This window comes from Conger conger, chromosome 6 (assembly GCF_963514075.1).
Source record: "Conger conger chromosome 6, fConCon1.1, whole genome shotgun sequence".
Lineage (NCBI taxonomy): Eukaryota > Metazoa > Chordata > Actinopteri > Anguilliformes > Congridae > Conger > Conger conger.
Genome location: NC_083765.1, coordinates 7,893,305 through 7,910,577, shown reverse-complemented (window position 1 = coordinate 7,910,577; position 17,273 = coordinate 7,893,305). Strand labels below are relative to the sequence as shown.

General features: G+C 44.9%; 1 protein-coding gene across 1 annotated transcript in view; it reads left to right on the top strand.

Moving 5' to 3' along the window:
- Positions 1-510: 510 nt before the first annotated feature.
- Positions 511-17,273, top strand: part of LOC133130705 (lysine-specific demethylase 4C-like) — a 28,287-nt gene continuing 11,524 nt past the window's right edge. The window contains exons 1-6 of the mRNA XM_061245485.1: positions 511-973; positions 2,478-2,637; positions 4,380-4,555; positions 5,815-5,929; positions 8,326-8,519; positions 16,572-16,621. Coding sequence (XP_061101469.1) covers positions 2,494-2,637; positions 4,380-4,555; positions 5,815-5,929; positions 8,326-8,519; positions 16,572-16,621 — 679 coding nt within the window. The 5' untranslated portion in view covers positions 511-973; positions 2,478-2,493. The remainder of the gene's footprint in view (positions 974-2,477; positions 2,638-4,379; positions 4,556-5,814; positions 5,930-8,325; positions 8,520-16,571; positions 16,622-17,273) is intronic.

The following is a 17,273-nucleotide window of genomic DNA, read 5'->3' as shown; positions in this document are numbered from 1 at the left end:
CGCGCCACAAACCATTAGCGTGCATAGCCAAATAAGATCAGCACCATGGACAGAGTCCGTACTATAGACCAAATTTGCACCTGTACATTTGGTCACAATTTTAAATGACTGGAAATATGGCCAGCTCGATAGGTGAAATACAAAAGCGTAAACGAATATATAAAATACAAGTCACGCCTAGAACGTCATGCAGGTTGATTTCTAAACTATGATTTCAAACTTGGACAATGTTCTTGTGGAGAAATGGTCCAAACCCTCAGCCAATCCGATTCTTACGAGGCTCTGGGAGCGCGTCATCATCGCACACGTGAGTATGTTGTTTAGGGGATCATTCTGCGCTAATTTTGTGCGGGTACGTTGATCGTTAAATCATGTGGATGCGTATCTCTTCGCTCGTTGCGAAATATTGGTCGATCAACATGAAGCTGAGATCAGAACGTCTGCGCAGAGTTTACGCAGCGTGACACTCAAATACGCCTACGCATGCTCTCCGTTGCAGAAGCGGTTTAGTGGGATAGAACAGCTCTCATCAACCAAGGCAGAGGACTTTAACTTCACCCAACAGCACGTCAGAGCTGTCAAAATTTGGATTCCAGCCACAATGATAGAAATGTTATTGTTTCGCCGTGATTTCCGAGACTGACATTCCAGCTGGCATAAAGCTTTTTCCGGCAATCGTGTCAACTTTTCCCCCGAGTAGATGCAAGATGGCCTCGATCCTGGGCAGCAGTCGTGGCTATTTAAATTTTCTTAGAGATTAATTTGTGTTAACGATGCTCGTTCTTAGGGGTTTCATTTTCTTTTTCAATAACGGTTTTTTAAGGACACCTGAGACTGTGGCCTGTGGTAACGTCATGGTTTTGCCTTCTTTGGCAAACAGGTGACGTCACGTTGTATTTGGGATTTAAATTAAGTCTGGTAAAACAACAGCACATAAATCAAAAAAAGAAAAAAACAAGTTAATATATACTAGGTAAGTTAATTCGGCGTGGTAACTAGAAATCCTTTACAGGCAGTCCCATTTCACCACGAAACCGAGCCTATTGCATAGCTGTTTAGCCCACTGTTTAGTCCCACTGTTTATGCAAACCAAATCGCTTATATTAACATCAGAAAAATTCTATGCCGTGGACAATTGCACAACGAACATTATTTCAGCATAGGATTCCACATTGGCCTACAAAAAACTGCTCTAGCAGGGTACCGGTAAGTTTCATCTTTTCGAAACGTCTTGGTGATTTGGGTACGTGCGTCAAGATAAGAAAAGGGGCATATTGGTCGTTAGTTATGAGCTAGAAATCTGGGAAATAGAGTAGCAGATTTTTGCTGCGATTCATGCTTCTATTGTCTTGCATTGCAATGGGCCTGTAACACGACTGTGGTCCTTAAGCGAAGTGTTTATTGCTAGTGATTGCAAGTTAGCTAATTTTGCTAAGGCACTTGGCATCACTGCCTGAAAGCTTAGTAGCAGTGAAGTTATTGCTCAGTTTAATCAATCTGTCTGTGTAAAGCGTTAATTTAGGTTCCTTCAGGCTATATAAACCTGATATATCGCGCACCGGCGTGCTGGCTAGTGAGTCATTTGATCTGAATTCCAGTTAAGTAGCTAACCAGCTACATTGCAAGCAACAGATCATTTACTCTGTAGGTGCTAAGCAATGCTACTGTCTGGGATGGAACTAACTGGGGGTGCTATCCGAAGGGAGCTTGCAAGCTCATAACGTGTCATTGAGATTGGCGCAACCCTCATCTGCCATTGCACACAATCTCAGAAAAACGTACACACTAAGAACTGAATACAAGAATTGGCCTGCTGTTAGCGCTTCCGGGCACTAGCTGTTGTAATGTCACTGCAACGTTCTATAGACAAATTGATTAACGTTTACTTGCGGTAAAGCTACTTGTAGCTAACAAAGCTATCGCTAATTTAAAAACGATAATTAGATGCTTATAAGTTATTATCTTCAGGGATTCGGTTACTTCAGTTATCTTTAGACCTCTGAAGAGGAACCGCACTGCTTCATGCGTTTTCTGCTATTATTTTGCATTATTTATTTCTCCACCTGTCTGGTCGTCACGCTGATCTGACATGGAATGTAACTACATGAAGTTGTGCTGAACCTCATGTTTCGCGTTCGAGTCCCACCTGGTGGAAGCTTTTAAAACGACATTAAAACAGGACTGGTACATTTACTATCGTGTCATGGCTGGAGCAGATGGACAATTTAATTTAAAAAATAATAAAATAAATAAGCCATGGCTCTTAAAATGTGTTCAGGCATGATATATTTGACTTCAGTATTCCATTTTACATATTCCATTATTTTTCATAAAATGCCAACCTCTGGTTAATGGTCTCTAACCTTCAGAAATTGAATTAAATTCTTGATTTAGTGCATGCTTGGCTGCTCCTTGCTTTTCCGCTGTTTTCCCAGGTTGCTGAATAATATGTGCTGTGTTGTGTTGTAAATGTTCAGGACTACGGCAGGCACAATGGCAGCAGTAGAGGGGGATTCCCCTCCTAACCCGGCCTGCAAAATCATGACCTTCCGGCCCTCCATGGAGGAGTTCAGAGACTTCAATCAGTACCTGGTCCACATGGAGACTCAGGGAGCTCACCGAGCCGGCCTGGCCAAGGTAGGGGGTGCCTGGGTCCCCTCTGTCCCATGAGAAGGCATCAGCTGAATTCTGTGGAAGCTCTTCAGTTCTTCATGGCTAGCCTGAATATGGTCCTCAAATGTTTTGCAGTCTGAGCAAATGATGTGGATATCAGTGGTGATGTGAAATAGAGGCTTCTTGAAGTGGGTGGAGTTGTCCGTTCATCACTGGTGTGTACCAGTCTTAAGAAATGGGAGAAAATCAGATTCTAGAAACATCAGATTCTAGAACGTTTGGACCCCCGACCTTTAACAAACACATCCTGTAGCTTATGTCATGGTACTGTGAGTTCCCATATGCTGTGCAGCTGCAAGCTAGTTTGTCAGGTACATCCAACTTCTCACTTGTTCAAAATAGCTGTCAACACTACACAGTAGATTTCATATTTAGACAGTGTTGTTTTTATTCTGTAATTGATATGATAATTCATTGATATGCTTTATCGATTAGGCTAAATGCTGGATATGTGTTTAGGCCCTGATTATACCAGGTTCACACTGAAGAGAGCACATGCTTTGTCTGAGTAAAATCTGGTGATGTGATACACCAACAGAGCCTTTCCCAGGAAGCGGGAATCCAAGCCTGATTGGCAGAACAGGAACAGGCAGTCTAAACAGTCTGCAAATAGAACATGGACCACAAATAGCTTTAATATGATATATTTCTATTGCAACATCTGGACTGGCCATTCTGCAGGGGTAACGGCTATCTCAGCCCCTCGCAAATGCCATTAAGGCCCTCCCTACCTCCCTGTAAACCTTAACTGTTGTTGGCTAGGTAAGCTGTTTTATTGTTCATATATTTGCATGGTCGTTATATATAAAAATAAAAAAAGAAAGAAAAATATATTCTATTAATCAAATAGGCCCTAGTCCTTATCTTTGTTGTACTGTTAGCACTTGAGATCGTACTTCCCTCTGGGGTCTTTCAGCGCACTTATTCCTGGTTATGGGTATGCACTTTGCTCTTTGTTGTAGGTCACAAGAGCATCTGCCAAATGCCATTAATGTGATGTAAAAGGCAGATGAGAACGAATGCAAGTCATTATTGATATTGTACTGGCATCTAGTGGTCAGAAAGTGAATAACCATAAACTGGATTACACTGAAGAACACAATTTATTTGTGAATGGAATTGGAATACTTCCCGGTCCCCTGGTGTCTTCTGGGCCCGGTTTGTGAGTGTCTGTGATGTTGTTAACAGAGTAGCTGTAGGTAATGAACAAAAAATGGAAGAAGTCATCGGTAATATGTGTGTCTGTGTATGCGTGTACTGAGTGGTCAGTGTGACATACTCTGCAATGTGGCATGGAGTCTGCCGGTATCTGGAAGTCTGGTGGGATGAATTCCTTCAAAGAGAAAGGCACTCAACTCATTTCATTACATTACATTAATGGCATTTGGCAGACACTCTTATCCAGAGCGACGTACAGTTGATTAGACTAAGCAGGAGACAATCCTCCCCTGGAGCAATGCAGGGTTACGGGCCTTGCTCAAGGGCCCAGCGGCTGTGCGGATCTTATTGCGGCTGCACCGGGGATCGAACCGCCGACCTTGCGGTTCCCAGTCATGTACCTTAACCTACGGGGCTGCCCCTACGGAAGACGCCGTCTCAGGCTCGACTCCGGAACGTGCCGCACGTGCTCAGTCGGGGTTGAGCTGTGGTGACTCTGGAGGCTGTGGCATTGTGGGAGTCTCTCTCCGTCTCTCTCTCTCTCTCAGGTGATTCCGCCCAGCGGCTGGCGGCCGAGGCGCAGCTATGACGACATCGACGAGCTGGTCATCCAGGCTCCCATACAGCAGATGGTGGCTGGGCAGTCCGGCCTCTTCACCCAGTACAACATCCAGAAGAAGCCCCTGAAAGTGCAGGAGTTCCGCAGGCTGGCCAACAGCAACCAGTGAGCTCTGCCCTCATAACACGCGTACAGACCTACTATACATACATACATACATACCATTACATTACATTACATTACATTATTGGCATTTGGCAGATGCTCCTATCCAGAGCGACGTACAGTTGATTAGACTAAGCAGGAGACAATCCTCCCCTGGAGCAATGCAGGGTTAAGGGCCTTGCTCAAAGGGTTAAGGGCCTGTGCGGATCTTATTGTGGCTACACCGGGATTAGAACCACTGACCTTGTGTGTCCCAGTCATTTACCTTAACCACTACGCTACAGGCCGCACATACATTTGAAATGAAATATTGAATATGAGGTTAAAGTGCAGACTGTCACCTCTAATTTGAGGGTATTCATCTGGTGATTTTTAAATGACTGGAACATTTCTTATTGGATTTTTGACCTTTCCTCCATAGAACTTTTCAAGATCATTGATATCCTTGGGTATGCATTTATGGACTGCCCACTGCAGTTCAGACCTTTTCAGAATGGGATTTAAATCTGTGAGTCTGATATGGCCTTTGTAAGAACATGAATGTTGCTTTCACTGTGTGGATTTTGCTTTTATGTTTGGAGTTATTGTCCATCTTTCTCTTTTGAATTGTCAATTCTTTGGCTCATGCTGGTGGAGGGATTTTGCATGCTCATTTTTATACTCTATGGAAACAGGAAGTGATTGAAAAACTAAAATATACTTACTTAACTAAGATTAAGATGAAGTAAATTAACTAGAATTCTATTGCCAATTGAACTTAGTTAAAATTAATTTACAATACATTTTAGGGGTGCCAATAATTTTGACATCCATGGTTTTCAGAAAAAATGAGATTCCTTCATAAAAAAACATCGAAATAATAAAAGTGTAGAATTTTTGAGCATAACAAACATGTGAACATACATACTCAACATAGATGAATGCATACAGTACATGTACTTTGGCTGCTGTATGTATATTTAAAAACATATTGGGTGCTGTATGTGCCTGCTCTGACCCTATCTGGAAGGCTTCAGACATTTATAATCAAATATCCCTCCTTTAGTCAAGTTTCAACACCCCCTAGCAGCAAGGAACATTCTCACACCATATCTATACATAAAAATAAAACATAACAGGATGCCAAAAATCAGAGTGAATTCATGACAGGAAGCAAGCAGAGATCATTTTTATTTTTCATCAGCACTTAGTGATTTGACGCAGATGGCCTGCCCTTGCGTCTCCCTAACATTGTGTTTGTGTTTGTGTGCTTGGAACAGATACTGCACGCCTCGATATGTGAACTACGAGGATCTGGAGAGGAAGTACTGGAGGAACCTGACCTTCCTCTCTCCTATCTACGGCGCGGATGTGAGCGGATCGCTGTACGATGAGGTCAGGACGCTGCCGAGAGACTCTAAAGCCGAGAGACTCTAAAGCCAAACCCTCTGCGCTGTAATGCGCTAATGTAGCTGGGCATTCAATGCGTGTCTTAAGAATAATAATAATAATAATAATAATAGTGTACTATACTGCGCTAATGTAGCTGGGCATTCAATGCGTGTCTTAAGAATAATAATAATAATAATAATAATAATAGTGTACTATACTGCGCTAATGTAGCTGGGCATTCAATGCGTGTCTTAAGAATAATAATAATAATAATAATAATAATAGTGTACTATACTGCGCTAATGTAGCTGGGCATTCAATGCGTGTCTTAAGAATAATAATAATAATAATAATAATAATAGTGTACTATACTGCGCTAATGTAGCTGGGCATTCAATGCGTGTCTTAAGAATAATAATAATAATAATAGTGTACTATACTGGGCTAATGTAGCTGGGCATTCAATGCGTGTCTTAAGAATAATAATAATAATAATAATAATAATAATAATAGTGTACTGTACTGGGCTAATGTAGCTGGGCATTCAATGCGTGTCTTAAGAATAATAATAATAATAATAATAATAATAATAATAATAATAGTGTACTGTACTGGGCTAATGTAGCTGGGCATTCAATGCGTGTCTTAATAATAATAATAATAATAATAATAATAATAATAATAGTGTACTATACTGCGCTAATGTAGCTGGGCATTCAATGCGTGTCTTAAGAATAATAATAATAATAATAATAATAATAATAGTGTACTATACTGCGCTAATGTAGCTGGGCATTCAATGCGTGTCTTAAGAATAATAATAATAATAATAGTGTACTGTACTGCGCTAATGTAGCTGGGCATTCAATGCGTGTCTTAAGAAGAATAATAATAATAATAATAATAATAATAATAATAATAGTGTACTGTACTGGGCTAATGTAGCTGGGCATTCAATGCGTGTCTTAAGAATAATAATAATAATAATAATAATAATAATAATAATAGTGTACTGTACTGGGCTAATGTAGCTAGGCATTCAATGCGTGTCTTAATAATAATAATAATAATAATAATAATAGTGTACTGTACTGGGTTAATGTAGCTGGGCATTCAATGCGTGTCTTAATAATAATAATAATAATAATAATAATAATAGTGTACTGTACTGCGCTAATGTAGCTGGGCATTCAATGCGTGTCTTAATAATAATAACAATAATAGTGTACTGTACTGGGCTAATGGAGTTGGGCATTCAATGCGTGTCTTAATAACAGTAATAATACTAATATTAATAAATATAGCTGCAAGCAGCAATTGACGGGGTCCAAATAGTATGGCATCAATAGGCAAGCTCAGAGCTTGCTTAAATGTGATTAAATAAAGCTCATGACAGTAGTGCACAGACAGTGAGAAATGCATTGTTGGAGCACTATTTTGAAGAAATATGTTGTAATATAGACACGAACATACACACCGAGTTTCATGATGAGTGTACATTGGTGAACCTGTCAATTGCTGCTGATATCTGATTGACTAATGGCAGCCATGTTTTTTTTAGATATATTTTGATATTTGAACATCCTGTTTGAATTTTGCACAGAGATGGAAGATACCAAATTTCAACCATATTGGTCAAATTTTTGAAGTTGAGTTACATGCATGTTAATTTATTTGCTTCTTATAGTGCCACCTATTGACCAAATGGCACCAAAATTGGCATGTGTCCAGAGAATCATGAGGATCAGATATAGGGTTCATGAGTTACAGTTGTTTTAGACAAATTTACAACAATTAATTGACCTGTCATGGACTGTTTGGAGCTTCAAAAAAAAAAAAAAACCAAGTGCAACAGTGTGAGATAAAGATATGTTTACAGTGTATTCAAATAAGAATAAATACATAAATAAATGAGTGATTTATTTGGGCTCTGTCCTTGCAGGTTTGGAATTGAAATGCAAAGGCCAACAGTGATCTGTCATGTCACATTGTGCAGGACTGTAGTCATTATGGCATGAGAGGCTGGGCTGGGAGAATACAGTGAGCACAGTCATGGCTGCTGGGCGGAGTGAGCACAACCTCCTGTCACCATGACTGTACTCAGGATACAGCTTTTATAAAACGCTCACAGCATATAGAAATAAGTGATGACTCAACATTCATTATTTTATGATATTATTTGTAAGTAACGGTTTGTGAGTTGTGTGACGCTGTGTGAAACAAACGGGGCTGTTTGATTAAACTGTATCAGACTTGCAGCCACTTTAAAACGTGGTCTCAGTCAATCAGCATCCAGGAGCGAAACACCTTTTATAATTGCATTAATGGAATTTCCCTTCCTGGCATGTGAGTAATGGTCCAAGCCTGACCGTCCCTCTGTTATTTGCCCTCCGTTCCAGGGTGTCGAGGAGTGGAACATCGGCCACTTGAACTCCATCTTGGACGTGATCGAAGAGGAGTGCGGGGTCTCCATACAGGGAGTGAACACCCCCTACCTGTATTTTGGGATGTGGAAGACGAGTTTCACCTGGCACACGGAGGACATGGACCTCTACAGCATCAACTACCTTCACTTTGGGGAACCCAAGTCCTGGTAGGAGCTCTGTAATGCTCTTCTGCTGTCTGTCATTGCCTTCCAGAGGGACCAAGAGTCACCCTCACCGCAGGGCCATTTTAATAATGAAATTGTTTAATAATGAGGCTTGTAAACTGTAATGGTTCTGGATTGGCCCTGCTTAATGTTTACATGAAATAGGCAGTATATAGAAACGTGTATTGAATGTGAGCTTTAAGCACTGTCAGGTGTTCAGGAAAAGGACATCTGATAGCAAAAACCCAGCAAAAAAGAGTGAGCGTGTGTGCTTGACAGCCTGTCAGCCTGTCTCACCACTGGAGTCCATTAACCGGTCCTTGGGTTTCCACCAGGACATGCTCCACCTAGCTTTTGACCTCATTTGCTTCCACAGTGAAACGTTTTGAACTGGGTCCATTCAGACTCCCTGTCCCCAACCTCCTCTGGGATACGGGATACGGGATATGGGAGTTTAAAGTGGTCCGGGCCAGGCCTTCCCTGAAGACCCTCACTACGTGTTTGGGCTTACCTGATCTGTCTGGCAGCTTTCCCTGCCAGCTGCACCTACTCACCAATAGATGCTCTGCTCAGCTCCCCTCTTCAACCGAGTGTCCAAGCCCTTTGTCTGCAGTACAGGACACGTGAAATGGCTTTTAAAATCCATCACTGACCTTTGGTCCAAGGTGTTCTGGTAGCAGCTAATCTTATGAACATCCTTGTGTGTGAACGTGGTGTTACAAGCCAGGAGCAGAGGTCCAATATAACACTGCTCAGGTTCAGATCAGAGAGGCCATTTCCTCCCGGTCACACCCCTCTAAGTTTCCTAGTCTTCGCCAAAGTGAGTCCTCCAGTAGGACTATGGGTCCATCCTCAGAACTTATGCTGCTGCTAATAATAGTATGATTATAGAAATAATAATGATGATGACGATGAATGGTAATCATGACAAAGGACTTAATAATCTTTGTCGTACTTCAGTGAAATACTGGTTACTGGTACTGAAGAGAGAAGTGCCTTGCGCACTGGGTCGGTGTCGATGCCGTGTGAGAAGATGGCTTTTATCTGCCATTCACACACGCTGAGTCCTGGAGTTCAGGGTTTACCCACAGTCCCACTGAGCTGGGTTGCAGGACAGCATCACATCCTGTCCTGTGTGTCTGAGCTTTTAAAATGAGCTGTTTGGTTCAGGCCAGTGGTCACCAGCTGTACCAGTGGGTGGGTCTGCTTTCCACATACGTATGTAGCTCAGTGTTACAGTGCAGATATGAATGAGAAAAAGTATAATATACCATGATGTCATTTGATTACACAGATTAATTTGTATGCATCTGTTTATAAAATCTATATATGTATTTAATTGATCAGATTAAGTATTGTACATTTTTTCTACAATTTACAATTACAATCTACTATCTACAATTATTTGTACAATTTGACTCATCTTTTGAATTCTGTTGAATAATCTTTGCCCAAATCATTTCTTGGATGTCAAGGAATAAGGAGTCCTTCCTTTAAATACATATTTACAATGAATAAGCTTCCTTTTCTGGATAAGTCAACGTTAGCCTCTGTCAAGCTTCTGTGTTTCTCTGCATAACTTCCAATTGTTTGTCCTACCCGAGGAAGTCAAATGGCTCCGGTATTGGTCAACAGATGGCCAAATCCCACAGCTAATTAACTGACTAAATAGTTTCCGCGGAGACCTCCTTGATGAGGCGGTTACTCTCTGACACGGTGTAATTTATGGGCACCTGCTAATTACCCCGGAGACGGTGGTGTGAGTGCTCAGTACGCGCGTGTCTGAAGGTGATCAAGTCAACAGATCTGTTATCACGCTCATTTCCGTTTCTGCGATTCTCTCAGGGTTTGGAGCTGATCATTTCTGCGATTCTCTCTGGGTTTGGAGCTGAACATTTCTGCGATTCTCTCAGGGTTTGGAGCTGAACATTTCTGCGATTCTCTCTGGGTTTGGAGCTGAACATTTCTGCGATTCTCTCAGGGTTTGGAGCTGAACATTTCTGCGATGTGCTGGTCCTCACACACACGCCTGTGTTCCTCTCTGAGAGAGGTACGGCAGGAAGGCTCCCCCTAATCGCAGGAGAGCTGAATCTCCCTCTGAGGACGGCAGCTCATCTCTGGGTGTCTCGCACGCCGTGGGGTTGAGATACGAGCGGTGTTTCCCAGAGAAACGCTGGCTGACTTAACCCCACCTCCTCCAACGGCACATCCAATGACCGGTCACTGTGGGGTCAGAGACAAAGGCCATCCCCAAAACCTCTGCACTTGCCCTACTACTGTGTATACAAGTTGTGCAGAACTTACAGTAGGCAAGTGTGTGGATTCAGGCACAGCCATAGTCAGAAAATGGGTAAGAGGCCTAGCCTGAGCTGATTGCGAGTGTCTTTACACTCTAAATCACTACAGACAATAATCATCAATAGTGACCCTTAGTCATCAATTGCAAGCTGCATGTATAAGAACGTAATTCCTGGGTATTCTGGCACTGCTAGCTGGTGTAGGGAATCAGATGAACACTTCAACAATGTACTGTAGATCCAGTGATGAATATAGTTGCACATTCAGTAAAGCTGGATTTATGAATTGGAGTTGCAGTAACAGTTTTGCCACTAGAGGGCAATAAGGAGTAGCTGTCTCATGCTGGTTTTGGAGATTACATTACATTACAATAATGGCATTTGGCAGACGCTCTTATCCAGAGCGACGTACAGTTGATTAGACTAAGCAGGAGACAATCCTCCCCTGGAGCAATGCAGGGTTAAGGGCCTTGCTCAGGGGCCCAACGGCTGTGCAGATCTTATTGTGGCTACACTGGGATTCAAACGCCCAACCTTGCCTGTCCCAGTCATTTACCGTAACCACTACGCTACAGGCCGCCCTATGATGATTCAAATGTATGAGATGATGTTTCTGTCCATATCTTGCAGTTTTATTTAGTTTTTCTTCACTCCGTGTGGATCACAACAAACAAAATCTGGGGAAAAACAGACTTGTCACATATTGAATGTGTCGCGCACCGATCCCGGGGTTTGTTTTTTTTTCCGGAAGATTGGATTGGCCCAAGCGGGCTTTCATCACGATGTAATCGCGGTTGGAGACGCGTGAATTGGTTCGGTGGCGAAGGTCTTAAACGGGACGCAGCGGTGGCAGCTGCCCCTCGTGCCCTGTCTTTTCAGCCCTTATCTCGCTTTCTCAAAGCTCAGCGGCCGAGCGGCCAGGAATGCCGTGGCAACGGCTCCTTTCTTTAGCCAAAGCCCTGCTTAAAGGCGCCAGACCCCCCCTCCACTCCCGCCAGCCCTCCCCCAACTGCCAGACTTCTCCACCACCAGACACCCCCCCACCCCCCCCCACACCGCATCCAATACTGGGAGAAAGCGCGACAAAAGTTGCGATTTAGATGGTAGCCAGCTGGATCATTACGCTGTCAGTGATAAGCATCAAATTCCCTCCAAACGACCCCGTCTGTTTGAAAAGCCATGGAGTAATGCGACAGGCTCTCCCTGGCCTCTGGGAGATAATGGTCTGCTGAATCTGCGGTGGCGTTAAATGCAATTCCGGGCGACTTTATGTCCATATTTGATACCTTAGGGGGCGATCAAGGTGCGGTGTACGGTTGACTTATCTGCACAAGTTCCCGTGACTAGGGCTGCTATAACAGGGGCCTTGTAGACTCCCCATGAATCACTGTGACTAGGGCGGCCATAACAGGGCCCTCATGTAAAGCCTGAATCCTGTCAACAGGTGACTTTGCATGATGCTGGAAGTGAGATTGGGTGGCACTGATTTTGTGTGTCCGTAAAGCATCTCAGAATGTTGTGAAGACCCTGGATCAGTTTTTCATCTAAGCTTGTAATGGGTAATGAGAGGACATAGACCGGGCTGAACTGATCCTGGGGGTACTCCTCCTGTTCTGACATGCATAAGGTCCATCGTCTTTTCTCTGGTGCTGTTCTCACTGGCCATTTCCCCTTCTGGCCTCTAGGGGTCAGCGTGGTATCTCATATCAACGTGTCGAGGCGAGACGTCGGCATAGCGGATTAGCTCTCGGCCCAGAACGCTGAAAGAATCCCCGTTAAACGTGTTAGTCACTGGAATGCTAATTCTGCCTCCCCGCACGGAGGTGCTGTCCCATCTGCCTGATTATTCCTCCCCTGCTCCTTCAGAGTGCAGTCTCCACTGGCCCACGCCAAGCACGGCCCATTTAGCAATATCATATGTAATCAATGCAGCAGTCTGGCAGCGCGCATATGTACTAATAGGGTATCGATCCCTGCTGTCTCTCCAGGGCTGGGGGGGCTCTAGCTACAGGCAGGCCTCCCTGTAAGGCACCTCCTTCTCTGACCCCCACCATCCGGCTCCCGACCCCTCCCTGCTGCACTCTCCGGGTTTCAGATCTTTGTCTTCCCGCTGATAAACTGTAGAGGAGCACGTGTGCTCTGTAGCCTGCGGCTTTCAACTCAAACACTTGTGAAAAAGCCGCCAGTTCCCCCCTGGACATTGTCAGGAGATGGCCGACAATGGCCGAGTGGATATTGTGCATGTTGTTGTTGTGTGACTGTGACTGTGCTTCAGACGCGGGGATGGGAATGTTGTGGTTATCACCGCCGTTAGCAACTGGGAATACTGCACCTCCTCTAGTTGCGCTCGCCTAGCTTGTGTGCTGGAGCTGAGGCTATGCAAGCTGAAATAGCGTTTGAGTGCTAACCTCTTGGCAGAGTCCTGCTGTCTCATCATGGCTAGCTGAAATAGCGTTTGAGTGCTAACCTCTTGGCAGAGTCCTGCTGTCTCATCATGGCTAGCTGAAATAGCACTTCAGTGCTAACCTCCTAGCGGAGTCCTGCTGTTTGGTCATGGCTAGCTGAAATAGCGCTTGAGAGCTAACCTCCTGGCAGAGTCCTGCTGTCTCATCGTGGCTTGCTGAAATAGCACTTCAATGCTAACCTCCTAGCGAAGTCCTGCTGTTTGGTCATGGCTAGCTGAAATAGCGCTTGAGAGCTAACCTCCTAGCGGAGTCCTGGCAGCTCGTCATGGCAGGCTGAACCGGACAGTCTCGTCACCTGTGTCTGCGCATGTGGGGGTGGGGTGTCTCTGCCTTCTGCTTGCCTGCCGTGGGGACCCCCCCCCAATTCCTGTCCCTCCCCCGCACCCGTTGGGCTGTCTCCCTGCTTGTTAGAGCCCCGCTGACAGCTCCTTCCTCCCCTACCTCCACCTCCACCTCCACCTCCGCCCTGCCTGAGAACAGAGTCCTCCTCCCAGCCCTGACTCCCACCTCTGCCTCTCACGGCTTCATCGTCCTGACAGATATGGATGCCTGACTATGAGAGAAAAGCTATGACCTCCTGGGGAACGGGAGTTTGAGAGTGTGTCTTTCAGCGGTCTGAAAGATGGGGGGGTGGGGGGGTCTGGGGGGCCAGTGTGTCGCGGGGTGGGCACGGTGTAGGGAGGGTGGGTTTGTGACAGCATCGACAGGGGTACAGGGCACGGTGCTGTGCGTGTCACAGAGGAGGGAGGAAGGGTTCCACACGTGGACATTCGCGGAGGGTTTTTTGATTTGACAGAAAGGCTAATGGCAACAGGCTTTTTACGCTGATTACTCGGCAGGGCTTCGCCGTCCTCCATTTTGACGGATTACTGAACGCCGCTCCGCGATTGGCTGCTCTTTTTTCCATATTTTCCGATCCGCTGGCCCGCGTGGTCCTGACACGGAGTGCTGAGGTGGTTTTGTCTGTCAGAGCAGGCACGTACAGATCTGTTGAAACAGCACAACCATTTCTATTTACCACTCCTTTCTTTTTTGTTCTTTTTTTGTTGTCGGGTCGTTGCTTGTTTTATTACATGTTGACCACTAGAGGTCAGTGTTGCACTGCATGGCTCCACCTGCTGGATTTCTCATTGCTGGCTGATTCTCTATCCAGAGAATAATTTTGCCGATCTCCATTGCATGCAATACAAAACCTTTCTGAAATTATATGATGCGGAGTGTGTGGTCAACAAATTTTTTATTTTTTTATTTTTTACTTGTCATATATTTTCCTTTCAAGAAGTTATTTGGCTTTGTGAAGGCTGGTCAAATCAGCATTTTGTTTAAACTGGTCACTGGTCCAGGATCAAAATCTGCTGGTATTTTTGTCAGTGAGTTAATAGCAGACAAGAAAAAGGCTTTGCCAGGGGACGCTTGGGAACACAATAGATGGAACACGGGAAAAGGCTGCAGTGTTCCCGTCTCTTAGGAGCAGAACCCACATCATTTCCCATGGATTATGGTTGCGCTGCAAAGGTCAAGCCTTTTCAAAGCATTTTGACCCCGGCCGACAACCTTGAAACACCTGGGAAATATGACTTCACGTGTGAACTTTGTTATTCATGAGTCGGCTGAACGGTTGCGTGGTTAACCTTTTCACCGTGGTGCGCAGACAACCCCCTCCCCCCAGCCCCCACCCAAAGAAGAAACAAACAAAAAAAAAAAGAGAGAAAGAGATGCTAGGCTCTATGGATGGGATTACTCAAAGCTAGCTGTCAGATTAGCGGCCTCTCACTAGCTGTTGATGTCTAAGGCATGGAGGAATCCATCTGCAATAGAGGCCTACAGCAGGCTTTGTGTTTGTGCTTTACCATTTAACACGAGCCGCTGGCCGTCGTCTCACTGATGAAGTCTGTAGCCATCCCAGAATGCATCATGTTTACAGATCCACCTCTCCCTGCCCACCTGAGCTGTGTGTATCTGGTCTGGTGTGTCATATGGTTCTCCTCTGTTGTCAGTGATTCTGCGTGCATGATTGGCTACAATGAAAGCGTTGTATGTCGAACTAGTTTGAGTCACAATGATTGAATAGTCGCATGACATCGCAGTTGTCTTCAGGTTTGCGATTCCTTTTTATGGAAATTTTTAATGTTCTGATGAAGGCTTGGAGTCAAAACTTTGGTAATAAAATGGCAGAGCTTAAATAGAGCTATTTTTATGATCACCAGCACCTTATTTAAAATTATGCTGTTGGTTTATTTCACACTTTTACCTCTTGCTTCTTGGTCCACTGCTGGAGGGGAACTTTTAGCACTACAGAAACATGCACTTCCACTGCAGTTTGACAAGCGCTTGAGCTTCTGCGTATGGGGATGATAATATTAATCTGCCGATCGAACGGGGCCTGTGGAGATATCGATTGCCCTCGGTGTGTGGAGACGGGAGGCCCGGAGCTGGAGTGCTTTTCCCCAAAGCTCGCGGAAAACGGGGAACATTCGAGCGGCCTCGACTTGTCCTCTGACTCATGGCTCAAATGAGATCTCGCCCTCAGTGGGGCTCTGTTTGTCTGAACTGTGCTTTCAGTAATGGCTGCAAGGTTCGGGATAATATTAGCCTGGAGGAAAAGTTGGTTGTGTGTTTGCCTGGTCAGTGGTATGTGCAAAGGCGGCCAGTGTCGACCGGCCTCAGTCAGTCAGCCTGCTTCTTCTGGCAGAGTTGGCCTGCTAGTGTTGGTCCACTAGTGTTGGTTTGCTAGTGTTGGCCTGCTAGTGTTGGCCTGCTAGTGTTGGTCCACTAGTGTTGGTTTGTTAGTGTTGGTCCACTAGTGTTGGTTTGCTAGTGTTGGCCAACCTGTATTAGGGTGTTAGATTAGGTCTGTTGGATTGTGTGTTTCTCTCTGCTGTTTTGATTGGATCCGGTCTTTAACCATCGGTTCCCTGGTAGGACACTGCAAGGTGCTTCAGCATATTTATTTATGCAGCTGTAAATGGATATTGTGTAAAAATGCACAAGCTGTGCAAGTCACTTTGGATTAGTGTATCTGCAAAACTCCTGTATCCTGTATTGTTGTTATTTCATTGTGTGTTGCTGATGCTGTGATAATCCTGTGATTTGAGACTGATGGTTGATGAGTTTAAGGAGTTTCTTCCATCTATAATTTTATTTTGTGTCTGCTAGGGTCGGTTTTCTAGTCTGACTCTCTGTTCCCTCCTCTCTCTCTCTCTCTCTCTCTCTCTCTCTCTCTCTCTCTCTCTCTCTCTCTCTCTCTCTCTCTCTCTCTCTCTCTCTCTCTCTCTCTCTCCCTCTCTCCACAGGTATGCCATTCCCCCAGAACACGGGAAGAGGCTGGAGCGTCTGGCCACAGGTAAATGATGCCCTCTCTGCTTCAGTCAATCACAAGACATGTAATCCATGACCTGACTGCAGGCCAAGCTGCACTCAAGCTACCCACTCGGAGTAGCTTGAGAACAGAAGCGTTGTGAATGATTTTCGGGCCGTACAGACCGATGTCAACACCACCGCTACAGGCAGGAAGGTGGGGAGGCAGGCCTGACCGGGACAGTGTGAATCAGAATGCCATGGCTGCCTGCCCTGCTGCTTTATGGGCTCCAAAGAGATGCTTTGAATGAATTATGTTTTTAAAGACAGTTTTCAGAAGCACACAGAGTGAGAAGTGCTCAGAGAGGAGCGGAGCTGCCGATTGGTGGAAAAACACAGGCGAAACGCAGGCGTCCAATCACCTAAGCGGAGCTGGCTGTGTGCAGCCAGCCAGTCGGCTCGTGACGTGGGCGTGTGGTGATAGGCACCATGTGGGCACAGAAAAAACTCTCCAAAGAAAATGAAACCAAACATTTCTTCCGCCGCTAATTTAAACTGGATTTCATGAATGGGAGGGGGTCGTGATTACAGGTTGCCTGTGTTTGTCGGCAGTCCGTGTGCAGGACGGACCTGCAGGTCCCCCGCCGCCATCTTGTTCCAGCACTGTAATTATCCCCACTGTTCTTCATGCTCAGATG